Here is a 17,214-nt window from a genome sequence, read left to right on the forward strand (position 1 = left end):
TTTATGTCAGCTTGAAGTATTCTTTGAGTGGCTAAATGAGTCATACCATTAATTTCATTGTTGATGTTTTGCTGCCCTTTTCTCCACACCCTTGTGCTGCCCGAAAAGATTCATCTATCCAGTCAAAGCACCAGTACATTACACAAGGACCCATTCATTTTTACTTTTTTAAGGTACTGGGAGCTCGAGCGATTTACCTAGAATCACAAGATGTTGAACCATCACCCAGACTCGAACCTGGTTCCCCACTTTCAAAGTAGGTAGCTGTGGCAGTCATGCTGGATCCTCTTCCAGGTAATTTTGCTTTTCTGTAGATTACGTGTTACAGACAAATACTGTAGGAAATAGTTCTGCAAATCTGAAAAGAGCTCTAAAGTCAACCCGGTCGTACGGTGCGGTGACAAACTCTCAACTGAACGAATACATGCGAAGGCTTCACTGCCCAACAGCACAGTAATTAATTTAACAGAACTCGTGATAGCTTATTGGAGCAATAAAAGGCACGAGACTTAAAATTTGTGTGATGCTCCTCGAGAAAGTCATATGTCAACTTCCCTACTAATACTCTCAGCTTCCCAGTAGTCCTGAGTTGCGCTACCTCCCCTCTTGCAGCATAGTGTCCCGCCAACTCAGCACAGATATTCCCTCCAAGGACACACTGTCTCCAGCCCAGGCCGTTGCCGTCCTTGAGGGGCGTACACTCTGACGCACGGCGAGCGCCGTGACGTCACTAGAATATTTCTTTCCGTCTCCGGGTGATGCTGCGCTCCAGTCTTTTTGTTCGTGACGACCCAGCCTGCTGACCGAGGCGGCGCGCTCTCATCCCGCAGCACAGCCATGAAGATCTGGGCTTCCGAGCACGTCTTTGAGTAAGTGAGAGGAGACTGGGGAGTGACTTAGAGGGGAGGAGAGTGTCTGTCCTCGGTTCCTCTTTCCCGGCTTGACATGGCCGCCGTATGCGAGTTTCAAGGTATTGGGGCGCGCGGGATGCAGCTTCTCGTCAGAAGTGGCGGAGGTTAGGCCGCCAAGCGCTGGGTTTCTCTGCCTGCCGGTGCTGGAAAACGTCAAGCTGCTCGTAGGAGGCCTTTGTGCGCCCCAGGAGATCAAGTAGGTTCAGGTTTGGAGACATCTGGAGTATTTTAGAATAACATGCAGCTGACTCAGAAAATTAGATAATTTTCTGTGGAAATATAACCATATCGGTTTTGCTTACAGCTGCCATTGGACATCCTTATAAAATTTATCCGTGCAGTTTTGTAAATATTTAAGTTTTGTAAATATTTAGTCTGCTTTTAACAAAAGTAGACTCAATAGACTGTAGTTACGGGATATTATAATTACTTTAACAGGAGCGGCACCCACGTATGTGCTATTGTATACTGGCCTTCAGATAAAGTTGTTTCTGTTTGGGCGGTCCAGGAGTTACCCAGCAACCTGTCAAGGGGAGCTTCAGTGACTTAAACGGTTGCCGCTGACAACTGCTGTAACCTGAAGGTCATGAGTACGAATCTCGTCAGGAGCAAATCTTTCTTCGAGATCAGTACATTAACAACATGTGTAAATAACATGGCAGTAACGGGTCTTCTTTTCTAACTAGCGTTCCTCGGCATTTACTTGCAAGTTCCCGAACACGGCAGTAATGCATTACGCCTTGAAGCTGCTGCATGTGATGCCAAAAAACCGACCAAACTTCATTGGTGTATTCCATCAGTAAATAAAAGCCAAAGTCGCCTTACTTTTGCGTTTCTTGTATGTTGATGCAGAATGAAGTGTTATTTCTCGCCTCCTCCGCGTTTTTTCACACAGGTTTGGGCTTTGTGGTTTGAATTGAATCGCAAAGTTTAAAGTTTCGAATTAGTTGTTAGGTCTGCTGGATCCACTGTAAACTACGCACATTTCCTCGCCCAACTTTCAGTTAGGTGAGGTGTTAGTGTACCCCTGCCGAGAGCAATGTAATAGTGTCTTTCCCCACGATCGATGTATACTGACATTGGTGTCAAATGTGTAGGAATCGGGGAGCTATGTCCTGCCTCAAGAAACCTTGAGTTTAATAACCTACTTTAAAACGACTTTTTCTTCATCTTGTGCAATTTGTTGGCAACCATTTCATGTGATATGTTTCTGTCCTCCAACAAAGGCGTGCCTGCGCGGATAGTGTGCGGCCACGTAAGAACTGGAGGTAAAGCAAAGTGAATGGCTGTGTAAAGTTTTGGCTATTTATAATCTTGTAGATGGTCGACTTGCCTTTCGTACACTGTCAGTTCCCCAGTTCAACAGAATGATGATGAACGCGCACCACTTAATTTTTTTCCATGCTTTAGGGTGGGCGGGGTCTGGTGTGGAGGGATAACATTTCTCACACATGCAGGTTTTTTGGGATGAGAAGATGTGTTCGTTCTAACAGATTGCATATTTTTTTATGTCTGACATTAACCAGGGCATTTAAATTTTAGTAAAATTTATGTGCATAAAATACTTATTAGGACTTACGGCCAGACATCTTTATTCATCAATTTGTTACTGTGTCAGTCACGTTTTATTTCCATTCACTTCACTCAATACCTAACTTCAGTGAGATATGAGCTGATACTCTTCTTTTTCATCTTATTATATGCTTCTTTTTTATCTTCTATTCCTTTGTTAATAGTGCAGTTTTGGAACAAATGGTTTTAGTCTTGGGTTGCATGCTTTTTATGAACTAAGTTATCATGGTATAGGATTGTATATTTTAACAACAAACCGAGACAAAGTACTACTCACTAGGAGCACAGTATGCTTTTTAAGAGTAAAAATATTTTTGCTTTCAGCTTTTTTTTTTTTTTCCCTTCCTATGGATGAGGGTTGGCAACGTGTCCCAAAAGTAAAGGTTTGCCAGCGATTGCTTTTATCGTGTAATAGCCCCGGCGTTATTATGTTTGTCAGAGGCAGATTTAGAGCTGGTTGCAGTACTGAGTGTGGTAACCGCAGTGTTAATGAGCTAAGAGGCGTGTGGATTGAGACATTCCAGTCTCACCGGTTTTCCTTGAGGTATCATGTGTTTGACAACACTGAATGCAAGAATTCTGTTAAAGCGGATGGACGATATTGTATTTGTGTACCCTTTTTTAAACACTTTCTGTCTGGGTGCTGGAAGTTGCTTAGATTCCAACTTTTGAGTGTATTATGGATTTGCACACAGACAATTAGCAAGTGCAGCAACAAAGTTGGAATCAAAACAACTTCCGCATTCAGACAGAAAATGTTTAAAAAGGGTACACAAATACAATACAACTATCGGGTTGTAACTTTAAAGATATTTATTGTGAACCCAATCACCCAACAGATAGAGTACAGCCCTTTTAAAGAAAAAAAAGTCAATGCCAGTGTAAACCTCTCAACCATAAACGCAACCCTGCACATGAGTGAAGCAAAATATATTGTGATTTCGAAGCCATAAAACTGTATTTGATTCTGCAGTCCCTGTATGAAGACCTCTCATAAAGTGCTTTAATGGAAATATATAAGTGCTGGTACTCACTAACCCAGGCCTCGAAAAATCCTTAAAATGTTACTAGACCTGCAGGTCAAGTGGCTTGAGTAATCTACTCAACCTAACTGTAATGTACTTGACCCAGAAATGGGTCTCAAATTGTGTGATCCTAGGCAAATATTGTATTTTACAGTCCACATTTTCTTCATTCTCACATATGAGTGCACCTTCAAATATGAGTTCAGTGTTTCTGCTATTTAAAAAAAAACCCTTTTGTTTGATTAAATACACTAAACGTTTGCTCCATGTATAATAACTAGCCCACATATAGGGTACACGTGATCCATGCATACCTTGCCTCTTATTTACTAATAGCTTTGTCATCAGGGCAAGAGGGTTTTTCCATTAGTTTAAACACTCACTTTTAATAAATATAATACTAAAGCATGATGTGGTAGCGCACTGTCATTTACAGACAGTACATTTTCAAGAAATGCCCAAAAACCTTTGCACTAACTTGCGGCTTTATTGATAAAATTATATAGTGTATTAACTATCTGTGAAAACCAGGTTTCAGAAAAATATCATTTGCACAACACCGAGTAAAGTGTTCTGCCTTTTTTTTTTTTTTTCATCCTATTAAAATATTTATTTTTATTACCCAAGTGCACAAAAATGGTCTCTCACAGCTACTGAAATATATTTCGAAATGTTTGTAAAGTTCACTTAGTTATATAAATGCTGTGTGTTAGGGAAAACCTGATACCAAAAGCATTTAATTTCACTTAGGTCAGACAGTTCACCTTACAAAAGCCTGGGACTCTAAAGTCACAAGGAAAATTATTTGCATTGCAAGAAGACAAACTGAATTTTGACCTCTGTCTCTGAACACAGAGCAAATATGACAAGAATAAAATGTAAAGGCATCTTAATTGCTAATTCAGTTTCTGACTGAACAGAATACCCGTTTTTGTCCACTGCCAGAAGGAGTGGAATCTAAAAATAGCTCTACCTCATAAAATAAAACTCACCTTAGCGAGTGGAGAGTAGAGGGTTTTTTTTTTTTTTTTTTTTTTTTTTTGGTCCTGCTATCCACAGTACTTGATAGCTCATGAGAAGTTCAGATACTCTGTACTGGACAGTGACTTGCCATTTAAAGCACTGGTCATAGATGTTGCACCCCTCAGTCACATACATGCATCTTTCACCAATCAGTCAATGATTTTTAGAGCACTGCTAATCACCCATAGGGTCTCAAGGCACTGTTTGTGGGTGTGCTGCTCAATCGAAGAGCCAGGTCTTGAGGTCCTTCCTGAACAGCTTCAGTGATGCGGTCTACCTGAGTTTGAGGGGTAGCATGTTCCATGTCCGGGCTGTGAGGTAGAAGGATCTTCCTCCTGCTGTGCTTTTCTGAATCTTGGGGACGGCTGAAAAGGCGAGCTGGGAAGAACGGAGATGTTTGTTGGGTGCGTAGAAGGCAATTCAGTGGTTGTGGTATGCTGGTCCTACGTTGTATAGTGCCTTGTAGTTGTGGATCAGGAGTTTGCATGTGATGCGCTTGTTCATTGGGAGCCAGTGTAGGTGTCTGAGGTGGGAGGAGATGTGGCTGTGTAGGGGGTTGTTGTCCAGGATGAGTCTTGCTGCTGCATTGTGGATTCTTTGTAGTCTTGATTGTAGTTTGTTGGTGATGCATGGAGTGTTGCCGTAGTCCAGTTTGCTAGTGACTAGGGTGTTGGTGACAGTCGTCCTCACGTCGGAGGGGATCCACTTGAAAATATTTTGAAGTAGTCGGAGGGTGTGGAAGCATGACGATGATACAGCGTTGACTTAGCGAGTCAAGGACACAGAGGAGTCCAGGATAATGGCCCTATTGCATGCATTGTCCGTGGGAGTGGGGGCGTTTCCCAGTGCGGTGGGCCATCAGGAGTCCTTCTAGGCAGAAGGAAGGGGTGTAGCCGATTAAAAGGATTGCTGTTTTGTCCTAGTTGAGTTTGAGGCAGGTGGCTTCCATCCATGCGGTGACTGCTCTCATCCCTTTGTGGAAATTTCTCTTGACCTTTGCACAGTCATCGGACAGGGAGAAGATCAGCTGGGTTTCATCGGCATAGGAGACGGTTTAGTCTTTTGTGTTTGATCCTGACTAGCGGGACCATGTAGATGTTGAAAAGCGTCAGGCTGAGTGATGACCTTTGGGGCACTCCACATCATGTGTCTTGGGGTTCCAACATGAATGCAGGTAGTCTGTCACTCTGATCTTGAGGTCAAGGAGGATGAGTGCGGCCGTGCCTCCGTGGTCTAGTACAGGGTTCTGCAAAGTCAGTCCTGGAGAGCCAAGTTCATGCCAGATTTTTAGCATAGCCACATTTAGAAACAAGAGGTTTCAGAAATCTACATTTTTCTAAATGTGGATATGCTAAAAATCTGGCAGGTACCTGCCTCTGCAGGACCGACTTTGCAGAACTCTGGTCTAGTATGCTGCATATGTCGTCTGTGGCTTCTAGGCGTGCTGTTTCAGTGCTGTGGTTGCTTCTGAATCCGGTTTGGGATGGGTCTAGGATTCGATGTGTCTCGGAATTCAGTGAGTTGCTGGTTGACTGGCTTTTCCGTTACTTTGGTCGCGGAAGGGAGCAGAGAGATGGGTCTGTAGTTGTTCAGCTCCCTTTGGTCAACAGTGGGTTTCTTGAGCAACGGGTTGATCTCAGCGTGCTTCCAGTCTGATGGGAAGGTGTTGGTCTCGAAGGATCTCTTGATAGTTTGGCAGAGCTCAGGTGCTATGGTGGCGCTGGCCAAGTTAAGGATATAATGAGGTCACGGATCCGAGGGTACTCCCGAGTGGATGGAGTTCATGAGTCTTCGGGTGTCCTCTTCGGTGATTGGGGTTCAGGATCTGGTGTGGTGCTGGGTCTGTGGTGGTGTTTGTGGGTGGTGCGGGTGGGTTTTGGTTCCTGAAGCCTTCGTAAATGTCCTGGATTTTTCAGTAAAAAAAAAGGTGGCACGGTCCTTGCCGAGGTCTTGGGATGGATGAGGTGTCCGTCCCAGGGTTCGTGAGCCCTTTTGACGATGGCTTAGTGGTATGCAGTGTTCTGTGTGAAGATTAAGTGAACGCACTAGTAGTCGGTCCAGTGGTGTTCAGAGGTGTGAGAGGTGGTGATGTGGTTCCCTGCTGAGAAGACGGGTCTGGAATGTCTGGCTCTGTGGGTGGGGATATTGACAAGTTGTTTGAGGCAGAGCGACAGGTTGTCCTGGTGTTGGGGGTCTTCGTGGGTATCAAAGCGGAAGTTGAGGTCACTGAGTAGGATTTTGGGAGGTGGTGGGGTGACAAAACCAAATTGAAACTAAACTTTTGGCCGACAAATGGATCCCGTTCCTACCACTCCTTGAAGACCTACTTTCTTTCTGTGGTTGGCATTTTTTCAGAATAAACCTACTACCATGCAGGTACCTTACCCTCCCCCCTTTTTAAATGCAACTAGTCGTCTTTTCAGTCTTAAACGGTAGGTGTGGGAAAGGTAGGTTTGGGGGTCTTTAAGTGTAGCCCTATTTACCACCACTGGCCTCACAACCCCCACGAGTACTGTACATAATCCTGTATATTGTGGAAAAGTATAAGTGCCTTTCTGCTTATTCACAACTAGCTGTGCGATATTTGTATTACAACATTTAAGTTGTGTTTTTTTTTTTGTGTGTTTTTTTTTAAGGCATAAAAATAACATGCGTTTATTATCTGATTTAATGAAAAAGGACTACAAATTACCCTCCCTTCCCCGATCTTTCGTCGCGCAAGTAGAGTATGTGGCTACTCTTCATATCCAGGCGTTAACGTCACATACCCTATTCACATCCTGAGCTTCCCGTGACTCGCAACAAGCTGCGGTCGGCATATTGCAGTTCTGTGACCGCCGAGCGTCGCTCTTGTGAGGCAGGGACTGGAATGCGGAAGGCGGGTTCGGTGTCCCCGGCCGTGCTGTACCTTCCCACTGGTTCCGCGCGTGCACTTGTAGTGCAGCATCGGGCCTTCCCTCGTGCTTCAGATGAAGCAATCTCCCACCCTCTCCTCGCGCTGCCTTTCACCCGCGGAGAGCGGAAGAGCATAGTTCCAGGGACGCCTGCTCCCCTTTGCCAGAGCTGTTTGACACTTTTTAATAACCAGTAGATCAAGTATCCAGGTGTGAAGGGCCTTATTGTCGTCAGTGTTAACATGTTATCTAGTTTGTAGAGTCGTCACATAGCAACTCTATCTTCTTGTCGGAGTTTCTCCTTTCTCTGAACGCAAGCCGGTTGTAACTCGATAATTATTTAGATTTGTGACGCCTCAGAAGGTGACCTTGCGAGATGCAGTCTGCCCTGTGTGCCCGCGAGTTATGACTAGTATAGGGCTGTGTAACTATCGCGAATTATTTTAGTCAGCAGATGAAAACAAACAATACGTGTAGTTCCCCCTTACCTGGGGCTTCACATGTGGAACAAAGGGACGTGACTTTGAGTCCTGGGTGGGCTGTCCCCTCGGTCAGCCAAGAGTAGCGTTTTATGGACGGACATCTTAAGTTGGCGTATTTCTTACATGCTTTACCCCTCTTTGGTGCTCTGCTGACACGTCCGAGGATTCAAGGAAAAACGAAATCTGTACGTGATTCATTGGGTACTCGTCACTGTAGTGATGCTGGCCAGGGAGTTATGTGGTGAGCAAAGAGGATTTAACTCAAATGTATACCCTTCCAAAACTCGTATTTTCGTTTAGTCGAGTGTCCTTTGCTGCTCGCCTCAAGAGCCGCTTTTTTTATGCACCAAAGAATAACGTTTGCTAATTTATAATCTTATTTCGCCTTAATTTGGGACTTGCCGCGATTTGCTGACAGTTGCTGTGTTGCAGCAGTGCGGAGTGAACCTACATAGCGTATTGTCTGCGTGGTTTGAAGTAAAGCTCTCTGTAGACGTTAACTACTGGAGAAAAAATGTTTTTGTGGCTGGCATTAACCCGCTCGACCCTTCTGGTAATTTCCACACCAGTGCGATGAAGTTGGGTTAAATGTTAAGCCTTCTGTTCTTGCGGCAAGGTACCATCTCGTGATTTGTAATTGACAGTGAAACACCCAGCGTGTAACTGCTGAGCACCGACCCAATCATTGGTGGACCTACAGTGTATATCAAGGTTGGCTACGGCTTCCGTTCGGCATTGTATTGGCGCCAAACATCCTGGTAGCTAGTGAATGCTGTGTACGTGTTCATGTTTGCTTTTTACTTTACCATTACTTAAGAAACCTTCGGTGTCTCGGCTGCAGGTGTACTTAGTTTGATCATTGGGGATACTTATTATTTTCTTCGTTTTACTTCACAGCCACCCATGGGAGACCGTCACGACTGCCGCTATGCAGAAATACCCCAACCCTATGAACACCAGCGTAGTTGGAGTTGATGTGCTAGAAAGGAATGTAGACGTCTCAGGAAAGCTGCACAGTGATAGGCTGCTGAGCACGGAATGGGGCATACCCGCTGTGGTCAAATCGGTAAGCATGCTTTGGACTTTCATTGGTATGGGTATTGAAATTCCTGCCGTATGTTTTTATGATCGGCTGTAGTAAATACTGTTTTTTTTTTCTTTTTTTTTCTCACTCTTAGCTAATTGGTGCCACAAGAACAAAGACATACATCCAGGAGCATTCAGTTGTTGATCCTGTGGCAAAAACTATGGAACTCAAGTCCTCTAATGTAAGTCGTGGCACACATTTCAAAAACAAAATAAGGAACATACTGCTTAAGAGGTGCATTTATAGTGACCTGCAAGAATGTACTGAGTTACACGTACCCTTACATGAGAACGTGTGCCTGCTGTTATTGGAATAGCGATCCAATGAAAAAACTTTGGGGGAGGGTGGGAACTACCTTGACTAAATAAATACATATATATCAATCTCCAAGAACATTGATGGTAAAGCTGTGGGAATTCACGATTATGTTTCATGGGGTCAGCTTGAGGACACCGTGGAAGAATGGCATTTTGAAGTGAACAATTTGTAATCAAAGTCCGAGTGCACAGTATTTGATTGCCCATTATCATTGTAAGAAGAAGCAGGGTCTATCTCTATTGAGACGGGGGGGATAATTTGCTCCAGAAAAATGATCTTTTAGGTGAGTGTAGTGTCCTACTCTTGAATTCTTAGTGGTAAACTGAAAGAGTCTATGATGGCTTGTTCTTTTCCCTATTCCTGCTCTTCATGCCCATGTTTTTTTTTTCTTCAGTATGCAGGCATGTAAAGCAGGATGTAGAACAAATATATTAATGTGTAAAGTTTTTTGGCTGTTATTTTGTATATGGCCACTCTGGAAAATCTCTTCATTCACTGTAGACGTGATTCATTTATATGTAGACCTGATTATAGGTTACACTGTTGGCTGTTAACCTCTAGAGCAGAATTTTAATTCTGGTTGACTTCTTATACTTTGCAAAATACTTGTCTTATGTTAAAGACCAGTTATCTGCCCAAACCGGGACATTTCTTTGCCAGCTAACTCAGTATATTTGCATTTACTAAAAAAAAAAAAAGTTCAACTTTTAATCATTCTGTGGTCAATAAAACTGCACATTTTTTGGGGGGTAAAATTTATTATTGGGAAGCTTTAAATGCCTAGCCCAAGCCGATGGAAAGTTGTGCCACGTACTTATGTGACCCTTTGTATTGCTTCCATTTTTGTCACAGATCACATTTACAAATTTGGTGTCTGTAGATGAGAGGTTGATATACAAGCCACATCCACAAGATCCAGAAAAGTAAGTATAATGTTTTCTTTTCTGGTTATAATGACATGAAATGCATTTATTCAGTAGATAACACGTGGACACCCTACAGACATCAAGTTTTTTTTCATTGTGCTTTTTATAACTGAGATGGTTTAGATGTACCTGATAATGTTTGTTACTGGGCATATCTTGCGGGGCGACTAGAGTTATGTGATTGCGTGGCTGCTGCAATTTTCACATTATTATAGATTTGCCACACTTGTCACATAATCAATCTGCCGTATAATCTACAATGAAATCATTTTCCATCTTACACGGTTCAAAAGATATTAAAAATGCAATGACACGTGTTGCAGTGTGGTGGAAGGCCCTCTGCAAACCTGGACTGGTAACCTTTTCTGTTGATTATTGCTTTATTTGAGTGTTAAAGTGGCACTACAGAGGTGCAACCAATGCGCAGACCAGGTTTAGAAATGACAAAATTATGAAGTACTGCTTTATGCCACATAATTTTACTTTTAAGTGCAGCATATTTTACTCAACCCTGTGGCATAATTTGTCCTTCCCCTGTCGCATAATTTCCCCACACACAAATATTAACTTAAACGGGTGGCGGTTTGGTATTAAGATGTGAAGGGTTAGCAATGTTTCTCTGGCTTTATCAGTTGTCTCGCGGTCCAATCTGAAGGGACTGTGATGGATTGTCATCTGCATTTTTCACACCTCCTACAAAGGCGTGTTTGTATGTTCAGTTTGCAGACACGTAAGAACAGGAGGTAAAGTAAAAAGAACGGGTACGTTAATTTTTGGCTGGTCTCTTGTATACAGTCAGTGTGTTTCCGTTCATACACTGTAGAAGGTATCTTGTTCCACCTTACCTTATGTTGAACATGTACTGTCCACTTTTGACTATTTTTTTTTTTTTTGTGTGTGTGAGAGAGAGATGTGTGTACTGTTTAATCAAGGGAATCCGCACTGGGAAAAGTAGTGCTTTTGGAGGTAATTTTACAGATGGTTTAGGACTTGCGGTGCAACAGAGGTCAGAAAAAAAACTGCCTTTGTAGGGCTGTACTTGCATCATGTTGATATGCTGTTATATTTGAATATAGCCTTGAAGATGTTTATTTGCGTCATTTTTGTATCCACCAGGACGGTGCTGACTCAAGAAGCAATCATCTCTGTGAAGGGGGTCAGTCTCAGCAGCTACCTCGAAGGGTTAATGGCAAACACAATATCTTCTAATGCTCATAAGGTAAGTCTGAGAGTGTCTAATCAACCCATCCTCTGTTCTGCCTTAACTTATACATTTAGATTATCACGTAAAATGTTCTCACTTAAAAATGGTCTTGTATTGCAGTATGTGAAGGTCTTATAAGAGATGTGGAGTCTATGCTCTGCTATGACGTGGCTGCACATTTATGTAAAGATAAAATAGCCTGTACTTTGCTGTATTTAAGATACTTAATTAAGAGATATTGCTCAAACTGGAAAAGTAGCAATATCGATCTTTTGAATACCTGGAATGAGGCTTGACAGGCCCCTCGTTTTTAGATGCAAGCATAAACGATCAGCCTGGATCGCCCACAAGGTGTTTGCTGCAGGCTACCTATATTCCCCACAGTTTTTCATCGTTAAATTATGCAGAAATGTAATAGAAAACATGGCTGTTTCATAGGCGCTTTCAGGTGGCTGAGCGCAATGCAAGCCTTTTATCTGTCACCTTTTTGTTTATTTTTCATGAAGCCTCTCGAAGGTGGTGTGCACAGTTAAAAAATACAAATTGGCTTTTAGGATGATTTCTTAACTGCACTATAGGGAATTTTTTTCCCCTCAAAAGAAAACTCAAATGGGTCCAGTAGATGAGTTTTCTGAACATTGGAAATAATAGTTAAATAATCTATGCAGCGATACTTCAGTCTATAGGGGAGTGAAAGGACAGCAAAGTCGACACTGTCAGTAAATCCATCTGAGGCTCCAATTCTTCTTTGGGCATTGACATTTACACTCTGGTTTCTTCTGGTCTCATGTTATGCAGGCCAAACACGTCAACCCCATCTTTTATGTGTATTTTTACAAGTCTCACCTTCTCCAGAAAGGAATATCTGTCTGCCACTAAAGATATATGACGCTTGTGAATCCTGAGTGGATACTCTTACTGAAATACTAGTGTGACAGCCAAGCATAGTTTTCTTGTGTCATTGGTTTCCACCAAGGCACTAGCTCTCTGTAATGCAGCCTGGTTTACGTGCATGTATGTGCAAGTATTTTTGCCTAGAACAACGGTTTGCTGGAATAGTCGGAGTGTTGCAGCCCAAGGTGCAGAACTGCTGTTATCTGAACAAAGATCAGAATTTAAGCAGTAGGGCGAGCTTAGCCTTGCAAGATGCTGTCGCCTGAACCCTGTAATGCGCCATCTGTATCAGTTGCTTTAAGCTTCTCAATAGATGTGGATTTTTTTTTTCCTTTTTTCAAATGCCTGTATACTACAATTAAACATTTATTAACTTAAAACAGCTATGTGGCTTGAATTTCTAGTTTGCAGGCAGGAGGCACGGATAGGGCTGTGTTTAACGTCGGTTAAAATGTCTGCTAAATACCTCCAGGTCATCACAGGACCTTGACATTTCACAATATGTTATGAGCTGCTTCTATTATCTACAAAATGTAGGATAGTGACGAAGAATTAACACATCGAGTACTTGCACATGACTAGAAAGCTCCAATTATTTCAGCAGAAGTACAACGTTCTAAAAACTGTACTTAGGCTTTAAGTATTTGGTGAACCCAACAGTGGAGGGGTATTGAGCGCTGTGCATCCCTAAAGACTAATGTTGTATATGTAATTAATCTTAATCTACCTTGTGGTTTTCATATGATGTCTGCACCTTTTTTCGCATCCCGCATATAAACATGAATGTAAAGTTTACGTGCTGTATACTTGTATAAGTGTACCAGATGTTTACATATTGTATATTGTGAAGCTACCTGGCCTAAATATGGTGGTATTGACAATCAGCGTTGTATCATCAAGTCACATATTCTGTATGCTTGTAAAAGATACCTGATGTACCATTTACCTCCTTGTCTGCAGGGCCGTGATGCAATGGAATGGGTGATCAGTAAGTTGAATTCTGAAATTGAAGATCTGAAAGCATCGGCACGGGGCGGCATGCGGGCATCCATCGCAGCAGCAGCATTTGTGGACGAATGATGACAAGAGGACCTGCAGGAGTAGCAGGATGTAGAATCTAGGAGTAATTCATCTGCAGCTTCCTTCCAAGCCGTAAAGCTATTTATTTATATTTTGTTATTTAAAGATACATATCTAATATAAAGAAGTTTTTAATAATGGACGCGTGGAGAGAAGCTGCAGTGTTATGGAGAACCCGTCGGAGCTCTCCCCTTTTGTAAAGGCAACTGGAGTACAGACTTTGCAGAACACGACAAAAGTTTATTGCACCATGTGCAGATGACCACTTAAGATGTGAGTGAAGGCCCTTTTACCGAGACAAACCCTAGTACATACAAGGGTAAATAAAGGCTGCTTTCAAGACTACAGTTGTTGTGGTTGTGAGTATACAGTGCCATTTATTCGTTATTAACCCTTCATGGTTTTTTGGGGGCCAGCCACTCATTTCAATAATCTCCTTTAAAACCGTTTCAATGTTTTTATTTTTTGTATCTGCACTGGTCGAAAGAAAGGTATGTTACTTGAATCCTTTAAAGGGCGAGCAGTCCATTGTAGCCTGGTGTACGTCTTTTTATTTTTTATTTTTTTTCCTCCCTGTCTTGTTTCATTGATTTGATTTCCTGCATTCATAAGCGATCACAAACTGACTGGTCTTCGGTTAATCTAACTGGGTTGTTGCTTGTTTTGCCCCACCATCTTGCTGGTCACTGCTGAGCTGTGTTGGTATTCTCAAAAGTGGCTAGGCTTCAAAGTTGTAGCCACAGACAACCGAATCAGGCTAGCAAGATATCGCCTGCACTGGGTAATTGGACACAGGGGTCATTTAGACTTTCTGCTCCTCATTGGAAAAGTTTCGCAAGCACTTAGATTCCCATCAACATTTGGAATTCTATTAGTTTTTCACCTTGATTGTTTTGAGTCCTCCATAGTGCAGTAACCTCCACCTCATGCATACACTTAGTCCGGGCTAGTTTTTAGACTGCTCCCTTTTTAATATAAATATGTACTGTAAGTGGTATTTATTTGTATAAAACTATTTTTTTTTATGGACTGCTAACGTTCTAGGCTTTTTATAAAGTAAATATACGCAGAGGTTTACGAAACATGTTTCTGAATAGCAAAGGATTTTGATGGTGGTGCCTTAACTTACTTTATCTTCAGATTTTAAGACCTTTTCCTGGGGGGGGGGGGGGGGGGGGTTGCCTGTTAGGAACCACTGCCTTCGTACTAGAGTTGCGAAATCGATAGGTCTGGTTCCTTCATGCACAACACCATTGCAGCTGGACGGTTAAGCAGGTTACTAATAATGGTTTATGGTAAAGCTATTCCTTTATACTAATAATAATTTCATTTTAATCTTCAATTTGTGCCTTTTGGGTTTGGAGGTCAGTAGTTTGACCTGTTGCCAATCCAACCCACTGGGACGGCCCCACCCTTCCAACCCCAAACATGTTACCTCCCTCCGCCCACGTACTAGAAGTGTCAAGCCGCTGTTCTCTGGACTACCGAGTAGAGGCCTTACTGCTAGGAAGGTTATTTAGCTAACTAAAGCACAGCTAATGCTGAGATGCAATCGAACAGGTTTAATGTAGAGGGTCACTCCAGTTCCCACTCTGGGTGTGGTCTATAGCAAACAAGAATCGTTAAGCATTCTTTAGATGACGTTTAACTGACTTGTGCCATCAGTTGCAGCATGGTTTTCTGTGAGGAGGAACAACAATTTTTCATTTGTAAACTAAAGCCAGACAGCACTCTTCTTGCCTCTTCACATAATCTTCTCTCTGCTCATCACAACATAGAATGTCCAACAGACAACAAAAATCACATTAAAACATTGTTCCAAGCCAGTTCTCTGCTCGGAGGATGTGGATGAATCATCTGTTAGTTAACATTTTGATTTGTCGAATTCTTTTGCTGGACTATTGTGTACATACAAACTTGATCTCTGTGTTATTTTCATGAAATTCTCGGGACTAGTGATTTCGTTTGGCTAGTATCAACGGAAGTGACTGATTAGATACAATTCTACATAAACCGTTGTAACCATAAAACAATAATATAAAAGCAGTCGTTTTGTCTCATACCTTTTCTGATTAAATAGGTATGGGTATGGTGATGGTATATAAGCTATATGCAAGCATCCATGTTACAAAAAATGATTTGCGTGCTGACCGCCATCCCTCAAGAACAGGCATGTTAAAAAGTTCAAGTCAACTCGGTGTGTGTGTGTGTGCTTATGTCATGCCAATGATATTGCAAAAATGAAACTCGCTAGTACCCAATTCTGATCATAGTGCTAAATTGTGTGAAAGGAAAAATGCTCCAACTGATGTGCAGAACCCTGTGTAATATGAAATGCGGGTGTCTAAATTTCTAGTCGAGTAGCCTCTCTCCCAGTGTCATTGTTGGTTCCTTGATTTCTTCGAAGGACCCTTTTGGCTGTAGTTTCCTCCTTGGTGCACATTGCCGAGACATGTTCCTAAGGCCCTCAATATGACTTTCTAGCTGTTTTGAAGACATTGAAGTATTTCTTACTCGATAGTGTAGTTAACCATCCATTTTTTTTGGGATGTACATTACTTTATGCTGTTAGCCACATTTTCTGTATTGCCACTTCAGGGTTTAAAGTAGAGTTCAGTAAAGTTATTGGGAGCACCTAAGAAGAACATTAGATTGACTTGAAGTTTACAATGTGCTGAAATGTATGTAACTAAATCATGCCATGGGAATGTCTGATCCTGGCATTAATTGCAAGATGTTCTAGAGTAGTCGTCCTGGATACACAAGTTTTATATGTAAAATATAGCACATTAATACTCTTCTGTACATCAACTAATATTGTTTTTTTGTTACTTCCGGTACAAATACATTTTTACTCATCAGATACCAGTGTCCAGACCTGGCATTCACTTGAAGAGCAAAATAAATCGCACATCTATTCTCTATTATGTGATGTTTTTTAGTAGATTGTTTTTTTTTAAATACAGATCTCGTATAGTACTTTGTATTGTTAGTAATCTGTTTCAAGTGCCTTCTTAGGGCAAATGTATTGTGTTTGTTCGTATTTTTTTAATCAGCCTTGTGCTCTACAAAATGAATCCTTGCAAAAAAAGGAGACTTAATGTACACTAACCAAGTTAAAAAAAAAAAAAAAAATTGTAGTTGGAATATGACACCTTTGTTGTAGACTTGTAAATTTGTTGTAGCCATTAAGGTTGTTTTACAGTGTTCGGACAATATGTAACTCATCCAAAGGTAAAATAACAGTAAAGGCTACTGTTTGATTTCCGTTTGTGTGTCTTGTATTTTATAACACTACCGGATGCTGAGAGGGGCATTAGAATGTGGGTATGTGCTCTTTTTAATGCCTCAGGATGTGCACAGTCCATATCGCTAGGTTTGTTGCAAAAGGTATACTCATCCCACCGCTCTGCTGAAATATTTTTAAATCGCTCTACCTTCACCTGCCAAAGGACGTGAGTGTTGTGTGGTTTTTTTTTTTTTTTTTTTTCCCATCTGGAATGCAAAAGACATTCAGTTGACGTTAAGGAACACAAATTGATCCAAACCTGTTGCATTTGTTTCAAAGACCCCTTTGTTAGTCAGTCTTCAAACATTTCCAATAGTTGCCTGTATTTACATTTACCAGGATCAGCCGTGTGTGTGTTTTAACCTGATTCTGTGCCTGGAGACCATTTTCTTTTGGGGCTCTTAATTTTTTTAATAAGTTACTTCCCTCATGCTCTGCACTGCAGTTGTTAGATATCTGATCTTGCTTCCTTTCTCCCTTGAGTTGAGAGGTTTTGTCTCCTCAGTAGG

General features: G+C 41.8%; 1 protein-coding gene across 2 annotated transcripts; it reads left to right on the plus strand.

The window, feature by feature from the left end:
* Positions 1–725: 725 nt before the first annotated feature.
* Positions 726–16,684, plus strand: PRELID3B (PRELI domain containing 3B). 2 transcript variants are annotated; one of them, XM_069243425.1, is made up of 6 exons: positions 726–869; positions 8,805–8,973; positions 9,086–9,175; positions 10,165–10,235; positions 11,355–11,457; positions 13,297–16,684. In XM_069243425.1, exons 1-6 carry the CDS (start codon positions 838–840, stop codon positions 13,414–13,416), a joined length of 585 nt encoding a protein of 194 aa, XP_069099526.1. In that variant the 5' UTR covers positions 726–837; the 3' UTR covers positions 13,417–16,684. The 2 variants fall into 2 exon arrangements, with proteins under 2 accessions (XP_069099526.1, XP_069099527.1); XM_069243426.1 differs by having other exon boundaries at positions 797–1,107.
* The last annotated feature ends 530 nt before the right edge of the window (positions 16,685–17,214 follow it).

The sequence above is a fragment of the Pleurodeles waltl genome, chromosome 7 (genome assembly GCF_031143425.1).
Source record: "Pleurodeles waltl isolate 20211129_DDA chromosome 7, aPleWal1.hap1.20221129, whole genome shotgun sequence".
Classification (NCBI taxonomy): Eukaryota; Metazoa; Chordata; class Amphibia; order Caudata; family Salamandridae; genus Pleurodeles; species Pleurodeles waltl.